The sequence below is a fragment of the Salvelinus sp. IW2-2015 genome, linkage group LG20 (genome assembly GCF_002910315.2).
Source record: "Salvelinus sp. IW2-2015 linkage group LG20, ASM291031v2, whole genome shotgun sequence".
Classification (NCBI taxonomy): domain Eukaryota; kingdom Metazoa; phylum Chordata; class Actinopteri; order Salmoniformes; family Salmonidae; genus Salvelinus; species Salvelinus sp. IW2-2015.
In genome coordinates, this window is record NC_036860.1 from 38,021,711 (window position 1) to 38,040,378 (window position 18,668).

The window sequence follows — 18,668 nt, forward strand, 5'->3', positions numbered from 1 at the left end:
TTTCTGCGCCTGGCACTGACGATCATACTACGCTCAAATTCGCTTAGGTCACTCGTTTTGCCCATTCCTAACGTTCAATCGAACAGTAACTGAATGCCTCGATGCCTGTCTGCCTGCTTTATATAGCAAGCCACGTCCACATGACCACTGTCCGTAGGCGTGAACCCTTTTCGTGAAAAAGTCTCTAAAGAGGACCTGAGCCCTAGGACCATGCCTCAGGACTGCCTGGCATGATGACTCCTTGCTGTCCCCTGTCCACCTGGCCGTGCTGCTGCTCCAGTTTCAACTGTTCTGCCTGCGGCTATGGAACCCTGACCCGTTCACCGGACGTGCTACCTGTCCCAGACCTGCTGTTTTCAACTCTCTAGAGACAGCAGTAGCGGTAGAGATACTCCCAATGATTGGCCAAGAAAAGCCAATTGACATTTACTCCTGAGGTGCTGACTTGTTGCACCCTCGACAACTACTGTGATTATTATTATTTGACCATGCTGGTSATTTATGAACATTTGAACATCTTGGCCATGTTCTGTTATAATCTCCACCCGGCACAGCCAGAAGAGGACTGGCCACCCGTCATAGCCTGGTTCCTCTCTAGGTTTCTTCCCAGGTTTTGGCCTTTCTAGGGATTTTTTTCCTAGCCACCGTGCTTCTACACCTGCATTGCTTGCTGTTTGGGGTGGGCTGGTTTAGGCTGGGTTTCTGTACAGCACTTTGATATATCAGCTGATGTAAGAAGGGCTATATAAATACATTTGATTTGATATCTAATAAACTGGTCACTGAGTGTACGTCTACATGCTAGTATGCATTAATGTTGTAGTGTTTTTAAAGCGGTCGTATGGATGTACCCCCGCACATTGACTCGGTACCGGTATATAGCCTCATTATTGTTATTGTTTTTATTTTATTTTTTACTTATTTAGTAAATATTTTCTTAATGCTTTTTCTTGAACTGCATTGTTGGTTAAGAGCTGAAATGTGATTTGATAGAAAGTGAGACTGTGGAAGACAAAAAAAGGAGAAGTGAGTAGTGGTGTTGAGATTTTTTTATTAGTCTGAGACCTAATTAGGCCACTGGGTCATTCCATTTGATTTCAATCACTTTTTGACCAATACCATTTTGATTTGAAAGAAACTTACCATACATATTTGCCCATGCTAGACGTGGTCAGAAAATTACTTTTTGGACCTGAATGACAAAACATTTAGAAGATACAGGTGCTCACAGTTGACCGATTTTGCAAACCCCACCCTACCACCCTAAACAGTTGAATTTGATATAATTGTAAAAGCTTACAAACAGGGTTGTCAATTGATTTGATAATTTCTCGTAAAAAAATATAAAAAAACATTCTTAACATTTAACAATGTCAATTATCTAAAAATGCATAAACTCAGATTTTTTGGGGACATTTTTGAATACAGTATGTAATAGCTCAGGCCTTATTTTACATGTGGATACCGTCCCACCCTAACATTTCCATACCTTCATACCGTTCCTGTACAATACCAGTATATGCTATTACTGGCAGTGCACACAAGGGGCGCTATTTCTATTCATTTCCTAACTGTATTTTTATTTTTAAACAAGACATGCTAACAAAGTACTAGGGAATTCCCATAGCAGACGCTAACTAAATGCTAAAAGCACAAGCGAACATAAACTAAATGCAAGGGCAGATATCCCAGCTAATAAAGTTATACAACTTCTACAAATCTCAAAAGGCTACTCACACTTGATCCAGAAGGGGATTGGTTGTCTCTGCTGTAACCAAGAAGCTTGAAATTGCAAACTAGCCACCTAACACTATAGTTACCAAGCCAAATGCATACCTGGAGCCCTGAGCTGGAGAAAATGTTTTTGGCACATCTTAGATTGCCAGCTAAGTATCTAATATGTTAACTAGTTAACATTAGTAGTACATTTCAAGTGTACCTTGATCACCTCTCTTGTGCTGCTCAAGAGTGGATCGTCATATCAGGTTTGATCCATGTGCTCTTTGTAAACAAACATACCAGATGACCACAGAGTTTCTTAACCCAGAGGTGCAACATCGCGAGACTTCCGGAAACTGACCAAGCAGACCAGGCTGGGGTTTGAGAAGTGCCAAATTCTTCCTTAGTTGTTAGTTTTCTCTAAATCTAAAGACACGACCTAGATTCGAGTCAGTGTCTTAAGTAGTTGAACGTGTTATTACTCCAACCTCGTGAAAGTGACAAACTGACATGTTTTCATTTTTTGTCAAAAACAACTTTATTTCGAAGGAGTGCCTTTTGATTTTACAGCCTGCACAAGCTCCGTTTGGCGCGAGACGACCGTTAAACCCGATGACGCTTTTCGGCGTATGAGCACCATAACATCGCCTACAAGCATGATCAGGGATTTCTATTGGAGAAGCAAGTTTCTGCCCATCTTCATACTGTACTGTCTTTGATGTGATTATCTCAATATAGTTTTTGTGCGGGGAGGGGCACATGTACAATTAAATGGGAATGCACACAGTGTACCAAACATTAGGAACATCTCCCGACGAACAGTTCTTGTGCTGTTGCTTCCAGAGGCAGTTTTGGATTTTGGTAGTGAGTGTTGCAGACGATTTTTACACGCTACGCGCTTCAGCAGTCCCATTCTGTGAGCTTGTGTGGCCTACCACTTCATGGCTGAGCCGTTGTTGCTACTAGACTTTTCCACTTCACAATAACAGCACTTACAGTTGACCAAAGCAGCTCTAGCAGGGCAGAAATATGGCGCACTGACTCGTTGGAAAGGGGGCATCCTATGACGGTGCCACGTTGAAAGTCCCTGAGCTTTTCAGTACGGGCCATTCTACTGCCAATGTTTGTCTATGGAACTTGCATGGCTGTGTGCTCAATTTGATGAAATACCCGAATCCACTATTTTGAAGCACTGTCCACATAATTTTGTATATACAGTGCCTTGTGTATTCATCCCACTTGCTGTTTTTCCTATTTTGTTGCAATACAACCTGTAATTTAAATTGATTTTATGTAATGGACATACACAAAATAGTCCAAATTGGTGAAGTGAAATAAATAAAATAAAAATGTTTTAAAAAACAATCAAAAAAATTAAAAACTGAAAAGTGGTGCGTGCATATGTATTCACCCCCTTTGCAATGAAGCCCCTAAATAAGATCTGGTGCAACCAATTACCTTCAGAAGTCACATAATTAGTTAGATTGCACACAGGTGGACTTTATTTAAGTGTTACATGATCTGTCACATGTTCTTAGTATATTGTACACCTGTTCTTAAAGGCCCCAGAATCTGCAACACCACTTAGCAAGGGGAACCACTGAGTAAGCGGCATCATGAAGACCAAGGAGCTCTACAAACAGGTCAGGGACAAAGTTGTGGAGAAGTACAGATCAGGGTTGGGTTATAAAACAATATCCGAAACTTTGAACATCCCACGGAGCACCATTAAATCTATTATTAAAACATGGAAAGAATATGGCACCACAACAAACCTGCCAAAAGAGGGCCGCCCACCAAAACTCACAGGCCAGGCAAGGAGGGCATTAATCAGAGAGTCAAAAAGAGACCATAGATAACCCTAAAGGAGCTGCAAAGCTCCACAGCGGAGATTGGAGTATTTGTCCATAGGACACTTTAAGCCATATATTCCACAGAGCTGGGCTTTACAGAAGAGTGGCCAGAAAAAAGCCATTGCTTAAAGAAAAAATAAGCAAACATGTTTGGTGTTCGCCAAAAGGCATGTGGGAGACTCCCCAAACATATGGAAGAAGGTACTCTGGTCAGATGAGACTAAAATTGAGCTTTTTAGCCATCAAGGAAAACGCTATGTCTGGCGCAAACCCAACACCTCTCATCACCCTGAGAACACCATCCCCACAGTGAAGCATGGTGGTAACAGCATCATGCTGTAGGGATGTTTTTCATCGGCAGGGACTGGGAAACTGGTCAGAATTTTAAGGAATGATGGATGGCGCTAAATACAGGGAAATTCTTGAGGGAAACCTGTGAACGCAGGTTCACCTTCCAGCAGGACAATGACCCTAAGCATACTGTTAAAGCAACACTCGAGTGGTTTAAGGGGAAACATTTAAATGTCTTGGAATGGCCTAGTCAAAGCCCAGACCTCAATCCAATTTAGAACCTGTGTTATGACTTAAAGATTGCTGTACACCAGCAGAACCCATCCAACTTGAAGGCGCTGGAGCAGTTTTGTCTTGAAGCATGGGCAAAAATCCCAGTGGCTAGATGTGCCAAGCTTATAGAGACATACCCCAAGAGACTTGTAATTGCTGCAAAAGGTGGCTCTACAAAGTATTGACTTTGGTGGGGTGAATAGTTATGCACGCTCAAGTTCAGTTTTTTTGTCTTATTTCTTATTTTGCATCGTCTTATGTTGTGTAAATCAAATGATACAAACCCCCCAAAAATCTATTTTAATTCCAGGTTGTGAGGCAACAAAATAGGAAAAATGCCAAGGGTGGTGAATACTTTCGCACGCCACTGTATAGTGTATGTATAGAATGGTTTGTTCAAATCAAAAGGGGTGGGTCAAAAAGTGATTGAAATCAAATGGAACGACCCCACTGTGAATAGAAACTGATCAATGCTGTTGTTAAATGTATAAGGAAAATGTATAATACTGAGATGGATGAATTGAATATAATATGCTTTGTAGGGATACTCAATAACGCTATCATATATTATGGTGTTCACAATAATTGTTAGAATGAAAAGTGGCGAAAAGAAATTCAACTGTTGTGCAGTAGAGAAGGTGAAATGTTCTCAGACTTATTGAGCTGAAATGTAACCTGAATCAATAGTTTTTCCTATCCTCTCTTCCAGCTGTCCTTGAAGTGCCGGGCTCCTGAGGTGACCCAGTATGTCTACCAGGTGTACGACTCAGTCCTGAAGAACTGAACCTTCCGTCCACTCACCACCCTCCACTCCACATCTCGCCCCAAGAACAAACAGCAGCTGTTAGCGTTTTAGTCATGTATTATTCCTTCCCCTCATTCCTCTCCACCATATTTACCTCCATGGGAGAATATGTCATCCCCAGTCCATCCTAAACTAAATGTCTTAATGTCGTAAAACGTGGTTGATGGTGAAGCTCTCCAAAAAGAAGAAGAAATCTTTCATATTCACTAAGCCATCGGTCCCACCTCTTTGTACTGTATTGCCAATATTGGAAAGTGTAATATCATATATGTTTTGTGTCTATTTTTTATGCTTGTTCTGCTTCCGTGGTACTTTTCCTACTTTCCCAACCGTTCCACAAGAGATACTCGATTTGGTGCCATCTTCCAGGCCTTACTGGGGCTGACGTTTCCAGTTGAACCAGTTGCTACAGTATGTCTCCATGATTCAACAAGTACCATTCTGGGCCAAGATGGCAGTAGTGAGAGGCAAGAGCAGGAACAGGGAACATGAAATTGTCAGGCTGCCATGATTTTAATGCATTAGTGGATGTCATTCTCTACTCATTTTAGTAACCACTATGCTGACCACTATTTATGATGGCTATTATTACTTGTTTGCTCCAGTCTGTGCCATTGTTCTTTTTTAATTGATACTTGCAGGTAGCTGATAATTTCAAGCTTCTCAACGCTTTTCTGATTGCTCGACCTGCATCAGCCATCAAACACAGTTATAGTCATTCCTAGATTTCCAATAATCCATGCCCCTTTGCTGATTTTGTGTTGCAGTATTAATTATTATGCCAATTGTGAGTGTGGCATGAGTTGTCCATTCTGTTATACTGTAATCATCTTATGTTGATTCCAATGAGATATTATGCGTTATTCTTTATATGTAAGATTGTTATTGATATTCCATTTGCAGCTGTTCCTCCAAACAAAACTAAACCCTAAACCTTGGGTCAAACCCAAAGCCAGGGTCAATATCAGTTGCTATTTTCATAGTAGATAACAACCCCATACTGTCATCAATGACATGCCTAGTGTACGTGTTTGTGGTGTTCTGCAGTTAAAATCACCTCCCTGGCATTGCTTTATCCTAAACATGGAGGCTATGTAGTGCTTGCAGGCCACCTAATGACCAGGGTCCCCCCTCTATGATTATACTGTGCAGTGACGTGGTGTAGTTTGTAGACCTAAAGTTCTGTACGACTAATGAAAGATGGTTATTATATTACTACCTTGTAACCCAGAATTAGTGTGCTTGTATTCCATAACAGAAAAACGTTGGCGCTATATTCCAGTTATGTACCAAGTCCTTGTGGAAGTTGTATTAATAAATGTATACAAACTGATGTGATTTTAATATGCCATATCTATGACTAACCATGCTTGCTAGACCTCTGGTAGTTGAGCTCAAACATTGTTGATCATTTTATTAATTATTTTATTGAAGCCAATGTAAAGTGCAGTCTGAAGGGTACCAATTGTGTTTGTGACTTCAGCTTTCTAATTGTATTGTTGCCACATGCTGATGTGCCTGTAAACCTGCATGGAAGCGGTGTCCATTGCTCCCCAAAAAATCTTTGCTGTCTGTTTTCCTCATTCTCAAAACAACACTCGGCTACAGGGGATGGACTTATCTTTGCCCAGAATTTGACTGCATGTATCCCAAGCAAGATGTTATACAGGTGTATTTGGGTGTAGCTTTCCCATCCAGAACTTGTTTGAGAAAAAATATTTAATGTACTTATAAGCCCAGCAACCAGGAATAGGCCTACAGAACGGCTGTAGTAAGAAGTAATATGAAAACTGAAATGTCAATTTTTTTTTGCTTCTCCTCAAGCTAACCTATTGATACTGCATCACTCCTCGTCGTCAAGGTGGCACTGTATCTATTATTTCAATAAAATGTCCGGTATAAACGTATGCGGTGCCTGATGTTTCACTCATTTGTTCACAATCCATAATCAGACCAGAGGTAATATGACCAGTGTGTGACGCACAGCCAAAGGCCAGCCACAGCAGTGTGTAGTCCACAGATGCTCAGAATACAGAGTGACTCGCTCAGAATCAAAGCTTATTTCCCTTGAGATGCTACTGATTTTTTAGGTGTCCTTTTTTTTCTTTGGAGGGTAGGCATTTTCACACTGAAAATGACAGTCTGAATCAGCATGTTGATTTTGTTACAGTTGTGTGTCTGGGAGAAATGCAAGCACAATGGAAGTTACACAGTCTAGAGACCAGCGATATCAGTGTTGGAAAAAGTGTTTCACACTGGACTGCCAACTCTTTACATCATCTGCATTGTGGGTATTGGGAAGAAGTCTGATTTGAACTAAAGAAATTAGCAGAGCTATAGGCCTACAGAATATGGCTCTGGTAATTAGTTGCTCTATTTATATTCAAAATAGACAATAAAACTCAGTCCACATCCACATTGAGTGTCAAGGTTTATATTGTTGTAAACTCATTGGGAAAAAACTGTACCCTCGTTGCAAGGCCAAACTGGAACACAAAATAAGATCAACAATGGTGTTTGAGGTTGGTGAGTTCATACAGAGACCCYCCCCCCCCCCCCCCCCSCCAAGTTCTAGTTCTCTCTGTTGACATGGCAAGCAGTCCTGCTGCACCAAGTCAGGAACAACAGGACCCTGAACAGCTTCTACCCCAAGCCATAAGACTGCTACATAGTTAGCCCGGGTAGCTATTTGGTTGACTATTTAACTTTTTTGACTTATCACATTGTACTGTATTGTATTTATTATCGATCCCCATTAGATGCTGCAAAGGCAGCAACTACTCTTCCTGGGGTCCAGCAAAAATCAAGACAGTCCTCGCTGTTCCATAAGGTGTATTTGTATCTGTTTTTTAAAACAAATTTTACTGCTTGTGTGAGTTACTTGATGTGGAATAGAGTTCCATGTAGGCTTGGCTCTATGTAGTACTTTGGGCCTCTCATAGTCTGTTCTGGACTTGGGGACTGTTAATAATTAATTAATAGACCTCTGGTGGCATGTCTTGTGGGGTATGCGTGCATCGGTGTCTGAGCTGTGTCAAGTTATCGTTACGCATTGTGTATTTATTTATTACTTTTGTTACTTGTTTTACTTTTAGATTATTTATCTTTTCTTTCTCTCTGCATTGTTGGGAAGGGCGGGTACATAAGCATTTCACTGTTAGTCTACTCCTGTTGTTTACAAAGCATGTGACAAATAACATTTGATTTTATTAGAGGAAGAGGTGAAGCGAAAGGTTTAACTCTGCCCAAAATCTGTCCAGGAAAATAAGCACACGAAGTGAGGAATTTTTGTATGGAGGTCAGTTGCTAGGTTTCTATCCAATTGGCGACAGATTTTAATGTGAATATTCTAAAATCCTCATAAAAACAATATGTACACTTTCCCACCAGAGATTTGTTTCCATCAAATGTACTTGTTGCGGATAAATGGCTGTGCGTGATGAGGTAGTGCACACCAACAAACAAATTGCAGTAAATTCCCATGTACAGGATAAAACAATACAAGTTAAATGGGTTTCCATCGCATTTTCAACCCTGCTGATGGTTTTGTCCCAAAAAATCTACATTATATAGCGAATCTGCCCACTCTGATACTGGCATATGCGCCTTAGCCAACAGCTTACAGATACAGTGTGAATATAGCCATAGCCGCGGGAAGTAAGGGTGCTAGCACCCACAGAAAAAAAAATATTTTAAAAAAGTATTAATATACAGTACCAGTCAAAGGTTTGGACACACCTACTCATTCAAGGTTTTTTTCTTTATTTTACTATTTTCTACATTGTAGAATAATGTGAAGACACCAAAAAAAGTATATAACACATACAGAATCATGTAGTAACCAAAAAAGTGTTAAACAAATCAAGTCGCAAAAACCATCAAGCACTATGATGAAACTGGCTCTCATGAGGACCGCCACAGGAAAGGAAGACCCAAAGTTACCTCTGCTGCAGAGATTACTGCACCTCAGATTGCAGCCCAAATAAATGCTTCACAGAGTTTAAGTAACAGACACATCTCACCATCAACTGTTCAGAAGAGACTGCATGAATCAGGCCTTCATGGTCGAATTGCTGCAAAGAAACCATAACTAAAGGACACCAGAAGAAGAAGAGACTTGCTTGGGCCAAGAAACACAAGCAATGGACATTAGACATGTGGAAGTCTGATGAGTCAAAATTTGAGATTTTTGGTTCCAACCACCGTGTCTTTGTGAGACGCAGAGTAGGTGAACGGATGACCTCCGCATGTGTGGTTCCCAACGTGAAGCATGGAGGAGGAGGTGTGATGGTGCTTTGCTGGTGACACTGTCTGTGCTTTATTTAGAATTCAAGGCACACTTAACCAGCATGGCTACCACAGCATTCTGCAGTGATATCCCATCTGGTTTGCGCTTACTGGGACTACTATTTGTTTTTCAACAGGACAATGACCCAAAACACACCTCCAGGCTGTGTAAGGGCTATTTGACCAAGAAGGAGAGTGAAGGAGTGCTGCATCAGATGACCTGGCCTCCACAATCACCCAACCTCAACCCAATTGAGATGGTTTGGGATGAGTTGGACCGCAGAATGAAGGAAAAGCAGCCAACAAGTGCTCAGCATATGTGGGAACTCCTTCAAGACTGCCGGAAAAACATTCCTCATGAAGCTGGTTGAGAGAATGCCAAGAGTGTGCAAAGCTGTCATCAAGGCAAAAGGTGGCTACTTTGAAGAATCTAAAATCTAAAATATCTTTCAATTTGTTTAACCTTTTTTTGATTACTACATGATTCCATATGTGTTATTTCATAGTTTTGATGTCTTCACGATGTGTCCAAACTTTTGAATGGTACTGTATATATTTATATTTTAAAAAATGTAAATACATTTTTTAAACAAAAGTAGTGCACTGGGCCTTTAATAGTCCTATATTAGCAGACCGATATAGCCGTCTGCAACACAGGCGAAAACCTTTTTAGCAGGCACTCGGGTCTCCCGAGTGGCGCAGCGGTCTAAGGCACTGCATCTCAGTGCGAGAGATGTCACTACAGACCCTGGTTCGATTCCAAGCTGTATCACAACCGGCCGTGATTGGGAATCCCATAGGGCGGCGCACAATTGGCCCAGCGTCGTCCGGATTAGGGTTTGGCCGGGGTAGGCCATCATTGTAAATAAGAGTTTGTTAAAAACCTCTTGTGAATAGGTGGGCGCTGTTTTCACTTTGGAAAAAATCGTGCCCAAATTAAACGGCCTCGTACTCTGTTCTAGATCATACAATATGCATATTATTATTACTATTGGATAGAAAACAATCAGAAGTTTCTAAAACTGTTTGAATTATATCTGTGAGTAAAACAGAACTCATTTGGCAGCAAACTTCCATACAGGAAGTGAAAAATCTGAAAACGAGGCTCTGTTCCAGGGCCTGCCTATTCAACTGGCTTTTATTTATCGATATGTATGCACTTCATACGCCTTCCACTAGATGTCAACAGGCAGTAGAAGGTTGAATGGGGTGTCTAGCTTGATCTGAGGCCGAATAAGAGCTTTTGGAGTGGCAGGTCCGGAATTTTGTTTGTTTTCGACGGCGCGCTGGGGACCTCGACATTGTCTTCTGAAAAGCGTTAGGTATACACGGCGAATTGCTCCGGCTCTGATTTTATTTGATACATATGAGAAAAACATCATAAAGTAGGATTTTTCAACCGAGTTTGATCAGTTTATTCAACGTTTATTGGGACTTTTGGAATTTTCCGTTCTTTGCGCCAAGAGATGATGGGCATGTTCGCACCACAWKGCTAGCCAARGTTGCTAATTCGACAGAAGAAATGGACATTCTAAAACCAAACAACGATTTATTCTGGAAATAGGACTCCTTGSACAACATTCTGATGGAAGCTCAGCAAAAGTAAGACACAATTTATGATGTTATTTCGTATTTCTGTGTAATATGTTGACTCCAACTCGGCGGAGAATAGGTGAGCGCTGTCTCACAATAATGCATTTTGTATGTTGTAGTAAAGTTATTTTTTTTAAATCTAACACAGCGGTTGCATTAAGAACCAGTGTATCTTTCATTTGCTGTACAACATGTATTTTTTAGTAAAGTTTATGATGAGTTCTTTGATTAGATTAGGTGACTGTCCAAAATATCTCCGGAGATTTTGGTGAATTGTTGCTACGTATTCAATGTATAACCACGATTTGCAGCTCTAAATATGCACATTTTCGAACAAAACATAAATGTATTGTATGACATGATGTTATAAGACTGTCATCTGATGAAGTTGTTCAAGGTTAGTGATTAATTTTATCTCTATTTTGTCAGTTTTGTGAAAGCTATTTTGGCGGGGAGTAAATGGCATTGTGTGTTTGGCTATTGTAGTGAGCTAATAGAAATATATATTGTGTTTTCGCTGTAAAACACTTAAAAAATCGGAAATATTGGCTGATGTTTATCTTTCATTTGCTGTACACCATGTATTTTTCATAAATGTTTTATGATGAGTATTTATGTATTTCACGTTGCTCTCTGTAATTATTCTGGCTGCTTTGGTGCTATTTGTGATGGTGGCTGCAATGTAAAACCAGGATTTGTAGCTATAAATATGCACATTTTCGAACAAAACATAAATGTATTGTATAACATGATGTTATAAGACTGTCATCTGATGAAGTTGTTCTAGGTTAGTGATTAATTTTATCTCTATTTGTGGGTTTTGTGAAGGCTACCTATGCGGTGGAAACATGGTGAAAATATGCCGTTGTGTGTTTGGCTATTGTGGTTAGCTAATATAAATACATATTGTGTTTTCGCTGTAAAACATTTTAAAAATTGGAAATGATGGCTGGATTCACAAGATGTTTATCTTTCATTTGCTGTATTGGACTTGTGATTTCATGAAAATTATATTATATGATATCCCTGTCCCGTTAGGCTAGGCTATGCAAATCAGCTTTTTTGATGAGGATGCTCCCGGATCCGGGATGGGTATTAAGTAAAGGTTTTAACTGACTTTCCTAGTTAAATAAAGGTTAAATACACTTGCATAAAAAGTTTGTATGGAAACCTGGTTAATAGCTAGGTTTCCATCCAATTGGTGACAGATTTTCATGTGAATATACAAAAATCTGCATAAAGATAATATATTAATTTTCCCACCAGTGGTGTGTTTCCATCCAATGGACTTGCTGCAGATAAAAATCAGTGCATGATGAAAAGCACACAAAATGTACTTTTTCACATACGTTTTCATGTTCTGAATTAAAATCTAAAGTTCAACTCTACCTATAGTTTTGTCACAAAAACTGTTGCGTTGAATAACAAATGTGCCTACTCTGGTCTTGGCACATGCGCTCTAGCCGAGGGTTTCCCAAACTCGGTCCTGGTAGGCTGTGCTTGTAGGCTAGTTTACATTATGAGACTATTATGGATAAGCGAGAGTATTTGTTTTGTCAAACGGCAGTCAAGCATCGATCATCATGCCACCAGAATAAGACCCTTGATATTTACTGTGAAGTTCATCATAATTGATTTAATCTGTAGCCTAATAAACTGCATGGTTTGAAGAGTCATAGTGGGAGGACCACACTGTCAGGGGTGTGTACGGGAGGCGAAGTCAGATGCAGGAGAGCAGAGTGTAATAAACAGGCGCACCAAAAATGACAGCACATAAGAACAATAACGTGCCAAAAACACGGAACATAGCAAAAGTATAGCGCCTGACAAAATCCACATAACAATAAACAATTACACACAAAGACATGGTGGGGAACAGAGGACTAAATACATACAGTAATTATGGAATGAAAACCAGGTGTGTAATGGAACAAGATAAAACAAATGGATATATGAGAAATGGAGCGGCGATGGCAGAAAGCAGGTGACGTCAATCGCCGAACGCCGCCCGAACAAGGAGAGGAGCCGACTTCGGTGGAAGACGTGACACACACACCATATCAAGTCGAGTGAAAATTGACCTTTCAATGCACCAGAGATTTCTCATCACATCTCGGCACGATTTTATGGTCACATAAACTGAAACTGTTCAATGGAGCTGAGACTTTAAAAAAAATGTATTACTAGTTTGACTTACTCGTTTACAGAAATGTAATATTGTTTTGAAGTCAACAGATTAATTTAAGGTTTCTTGCGTAACCCCGGTTCTCTAATATTATCAGTGAGATATCTCACTATGGTATTCATCCAGAATCTCTCAGTAACTCGAAGAACCAATAATAGTGGCGAATGAGGGAGCCCTTCCCCTCATACTAAAGAGCCACTCTCCCACCCTCTGATCTTTCTCGAGCATGCCGAACTTCCTCATACTCTTGCGAGTAGGGGAATGATGTAAGATATCTCACTCATAATATCAGAGAACCGGGGTTACGCATGTAACCTTAAGTTCTCTTTCAATTATTAGTTTGATATCTCACAGTGGGATATGGCCAACTCCCACATGCTCTCCGAAGCCAGGCAGTCCCACATATCAATTCTCAGATTCCCCAACACTGAGGACAGTATGTGCTAATGAAGGTGCAGTGACATCTAGTCAGTAGAACCTCATAAAAGTATGAGGACCAGACCATATCATTGTGTGACTCCAAGTTTACTTCGATTTGATGGTTATTATATCAATATTTGCGCATTAAGGCATTTCCACCACCATTTCTTGCATAATTCATTTTACTGACACAAATATCCCACCATGTCGAACAAACAAATGATATGTCTGCATTTATAAAAGTTTACTGAAACTACCTGTTTCCATCACAGCTGTCATGATTTATTTTAATAAGGTATGACTTTACTCGCATAAAAACTGTGGATGGAAACGTGGTTAGTGAGTCGAATTTTATCAACATAAATGTTTATTAGCGCATCGTGGAACACACCTTCCACATCGTTCATTATTTTCCATATGAACGCATAGCCCCTTGTTGATTATCCGTTAGGGCCTACCCATGGCCTGTTGTTTACAAGCATATCTCCCCTCTCATTAGCTAGAATGTTCCACTTGATCTCGCCTCCTTCAGCCTGCTTTCCATCTTTGAGGACATGTCATTCAATTGTTAGAGCGGTCACTTGACCATCTTGTCAATATAATAGACGATCTTTGGTTCATATTAACTGTCTGGCTATATCGCATGAAATTGCACCTGCGTGCTCACTGCGTAGTGTGGTGGGGAGTCGACTCCAAAATAATCGATTCCTTGAGTCCTTACCCGTGGACTCCCATTTCTGGGTGTCAAGGGAATCGAGTCCTACGGTTCAGTATTTCTGCAACTGATGAAACTATTTTCCGTAGTCAACTTGGAGAACACAAACTGTCGCATCTTTCACAGTAAAGAAAGAGCGAGCTAGCGAGGGAGAGAGAGAGAAAGATGGGAGGGGCACAGCAAGGCATGTCGGCCACCAGACAGGCACTCAGAACTGTGCATCGGTCATCAAAATATATAGGCTATAGGCTATCGCAATTTATTGGCTTGCAATGTCTAGCGCCAGTTCACTAAAGTAGGGGCTATCAGTGAGTAGGCGGAGCTATTCAACACAACAGACAGAAGACCAAACACACACAAGCGTTTTTCATAGCGAAGAGAAAGAGAGGATCGGGGCAGGCAGAGAGACAGTCAACCGTGCGCATAGGCTATATATTGGTCATCTGTATCTAGCAATGCCTCGTACATTCACCAAAAGTATATTAAAGTATATATTAGGTTATCAATGAGTATGACTAAGCTATTCTTCATAGTGCCAGTGAATTGAAGTTGAACATCGCAAAATGCATCTGTTTAATTAGGCCTAAATGTGCATTTACAAAGTATTGCCTAAAGCTTATTTAATGGGTGGCTGTTGATGTCCTAGGTCAGAACTCTCCTACCCTGTTCCTGGAGAGCTACCTTCCTGTAGGTTCTCTCTCCAACCCCAGTTGTAACTAACCTGATTCAGTTTATCAACCAGCTAATTGTTGAATCAGATACACTAGATTAGGATTGGAGTCAAAACCTACATGATGGTTAATCTCCGCGAACAGGGTTGGAGAGCCCTGTCCTAGGCAATAGATAATCCCCACTACATTTTTTGGAAATGGCTAATTCACTTTCTCATCCATAAACACAGTCAAGTTCAGCAGCTCAAATCAGCAGGATGAGGGGCATTGTTATTAGGAGTGACGTCTAACATGGATGGATCGCTAAAATAATGATCCATTTAACTATTATGGGGAGACCTAAGCATTTGGCAGCCAAGCACAAGTTATCAGTGTAGCCTATTATTCTGTATACCTCTGGCCCTTCTTTGGACACTGTGTTAACTAACCTCCAGACGAGCTTCAATGCCATACAACTCTCCTTCCGTAGCCTCCAATTGCTCTAAAACGCAAGTAAAACTAAATGCATGCTCTTCAACCGATCGCTGCCCACACCTGTCCGCCCGTCCAGCATCACTACTCTGTACGGTTCTGACTTAGAATATGTGGACAACTACAAATACCTAGGTGTCTGGTTAGACTGTAAACTCTCCTTCCAGACTCACATTAAACATCTCCAATCCAAAATTAAATCTATAAATCGGCTTCCTATTTCGCAACAAAACATCCTTCACTCATGCTGCCAAACATACCCTCGTAAAACTGACCATCCTACCGATCCTCGACTTCGGCGATGTCATTTACAAAATAGCCTCCAACACTCTACTCARCAAATTGGATGCAGTCTATCAYAGTGCCATCHGTTTTGTCACCAAAGCCCCATATACTACCCACCACTGCGACCTGTATGCTCTCGTTGGCTGGCCCTCGCTTCATATTCGTCGCCAAACCCACTGGCTCCAGGTCATCTATAAGTCTTTGCTAGGTAAAGCCCCGCCTTATCTCAGCTCACTGGTCACCATAGCAGCACCCACCCGTAGCACGCGCTCCAGCAGGTATATTTCACTGGTCACCCCCAAAGCCAATTCTTCCTTTGGCCGCCTCTCCTTCCAGTTCTCTGCTGCCAATGACTGGAACGAACTGCAAAAATCTCTGAAGCTGGAGACTCTTACCTCCTTCACTAGCTTTAAGCACCAGCTGTCAGAGCAGCTCACAGATCACTGCACCTGTACATAGCTCATCTGTAAATAGCCCATCCAATCTACCTCATCCCCATACTGTATTTATTTATCTTGCTTCTTTGCACCCCAGTATCTCTACTTGCACACTCATCTTCTGCACATCCTACCATTCCAGTGTTTAATTGCTATATTGTAATTTCTTCGCCACCATGGCCTATTTATTGCCTTACCTCTCTTATCCTACCTCATTTGCACATGCTGTATTTAGATTTTTCTACTGTATTATTGATTGTATGTTTGCTTATTCCATGTGTAACTCTGTGTTGTATGTGTCAAACTGCTTTGCTTTATCTTGCCCAGGTCGCAGTTGCAAATGAGAACTTGTTCTCAACTAGCCTACCTGGTTAAATAAAGGTGAAATAAAAAAAATATCATCTAGACGTTACGTTGAAATATCTTCAGGCCTACAAAAACCTCCAGGCTTCCGTAATAAGAGTACATTTAATAAAACATTTTAAAAAATAATTACAGGGGGCAGTTTGGAAAAACGAATCTTGTTTGAATCGTCCTCTGGAATAATGAACATGCTTGATAATAGTTAGGCTACAAAACCCTAATACCCGTCCGAATAGGGCTAAAACATGGCAAAGAATACGGTTATCAGCGTAGAGTGCGCGGCATCATCCCATGGAATCCGTCAAGGCTGCACACAGCAGAAATATCCCTGAAATATTATAGTACCTACACATCACCTTCTATATTCAAACAAAGTAGACATTTTATAGACAAATGGGCAGCATCATGCGCATGTCAGCCCTCTAGAATGTAAATGTAGTCTTCCTAGTAGGACTGCAATAATCAGGTGGTGTGTATGTGTGTGCGCATCTGTTTTAGGAATCGAGCAAGAGTCGACTCATATGACTCCAACCACAGGAGTCTGAGTCGAGCAAGAGTCTACTTTTTTCGACTCCAAAATCCAGGAGTTGTGCACCACTAAGTAAAAGATTGTGAAAGGTGACTTGGGCCAGACAGGTATGTGGCACGTGGTTACTTAGCAACAGTATATTTTGACACTGTTGCTAAGAAACAGCCTACTTACTGCCCATCGGGTTCACATGTTTCTCAACACACTTGAGTTATTATCTGACACATCTCTGGCAGTGGCAACCCTTTTCATTCTCGTGCGGACCGACCTTTCCCTAAAAGGCTTGATTATTCACTACATATCGGCTGTTGGTTGTTAACACCTCATCTGACAATTAAGCTACAGCAGACGTGATGTGATAGCCTACATTAGCCTACACACTTTAAGGTCTCACCCCTTTTTGCTGCCTGCAATATCTGACAGGCGTTTCGACCGCGTGCCGCCTCTCCACTATCGAGAGAGGAGGTTTTATCTTTAGGACTCTTCACTGTATCCACCTGAGCCACTTATCTTTCAGTGGGAAGCCAACGAATGAGGTTATACACACATCAGCATCACCGCAGGTGTATCCGCAGCAGCACTTTGGAATCTACACATTTCTCCGCATCGGCACCATAGTTGTGCGCACGGTAAGATTGTAGTAGCCTATTATTTCTAATAATTTAGTTTAGAGATGCAGCTAAGGTGGTCTATTTAGATAAATTTTATCCTTAATTTTTACAGATATACCTGCTTTTATTCTCACAAAGTTGGGATGTAATTCTGATGCCTAAGTTTAATTTTGCATTTCATGAAAACCTGTTAGCTAACCATAAAGCCTATCAAAAGATGGTGTCAACATGTTTTTGTTTTTTATTATGTGATTGTGCTATTTTGCCTGATCAAATAGCATACTAGGCTACTGGAATTCTTTCACCCAATATTTATTAATTTTGTGCATTTAGTTTCTACGTTGGTGAGTATGTCTTTGCGCAGTTACTCATGTCGGTTCCGTGTAGTTTTTGAATGATAGTGTTATTAGATATTATTCTACTAATTCGGGTAGGCCTATATATTTGGGTTCTGATGGTGTAAGACAGTTGAACTAAACTCGCGAGGCATAGAGTACACTAAGTGTAATTCTTCAAGAATCAATGGTTATATATCATTAATAAAAAAATCTAAGAATGGATGTAGCAAATGTAGATTCTCCATTTAATTTGTTGGAATGGCAACTTGTTTGGATGGTGATTGTTGTCTTCTAAAAAATTAAGTTAATGATGATGGTGCAGCTTCAGATATAGTATTGGTGGTAATTTTATGAAGCATAGAGAGATTATTGTAGTTGTGCTCATTTCGTAGATTAATCATTCAACGTTTTTTCAAGTGGTAATGATGTGATGCTTTATTAATACTGCATCTGTCATTAATGGGATCAGTACATGTAGCTGTTCTAAAATAAATCTTAGTCTAGTCTCTTAACGCTCTACTGGCTCCAAAACTGCAAGGGAGAGTTGTAGCATCTCCAATAAACCATCTGGAAAACAATACAGTGATTTAAGTGACTAAATAAATATTTTGTCACATTTCATTCGAGCTTACAATTTTTGTCAATCTCATTTAGACTGCACAGTGACGTCTTTGGTTTTCACAGAATATTTTATTTAATCTACCCAGAGTGTCCTTGTGTATAGGATTTCTATTTTTAGTTGGTTGCTTAGCAGCATAGTGCTTTTGTTTCCTTTTGTAGATGAATGAAAGGCATGCAGTGGTAAAAATAATGCACTTTCCA

At 40.5% G+C, this 18,668-nt stretch overlaps 1 protein-coding gene across 2 annotated transcripts in view; it reads left to right on the plus strand.

The window, feature by feature from the left end:
- LOC111980305 (AP-2 complex subunit beta) overlaps positions 1-6,848 on the plus strand; it is a 67,169-nt gene extending 60,321 nt beyond the window's left edge. For both annotated transcript variants that reach the window (XM_024011026.2, XM_024011027.2), the window contains one exon: positions 4,846-6,848. In XM_024011026.2, the coding sequence (XP_023866794.1) occupies positions 4,846-4,920 (75 nt within the window). In that variant the 3' untranslated portion in view covers positions 4,921-6,848. The remainder of the gene's footprint in view (positions 1-4,845) is intronic.
- The last annotated feature ends 11,820 nt before the right edge of the window (positions 6,849-18,668 follow it).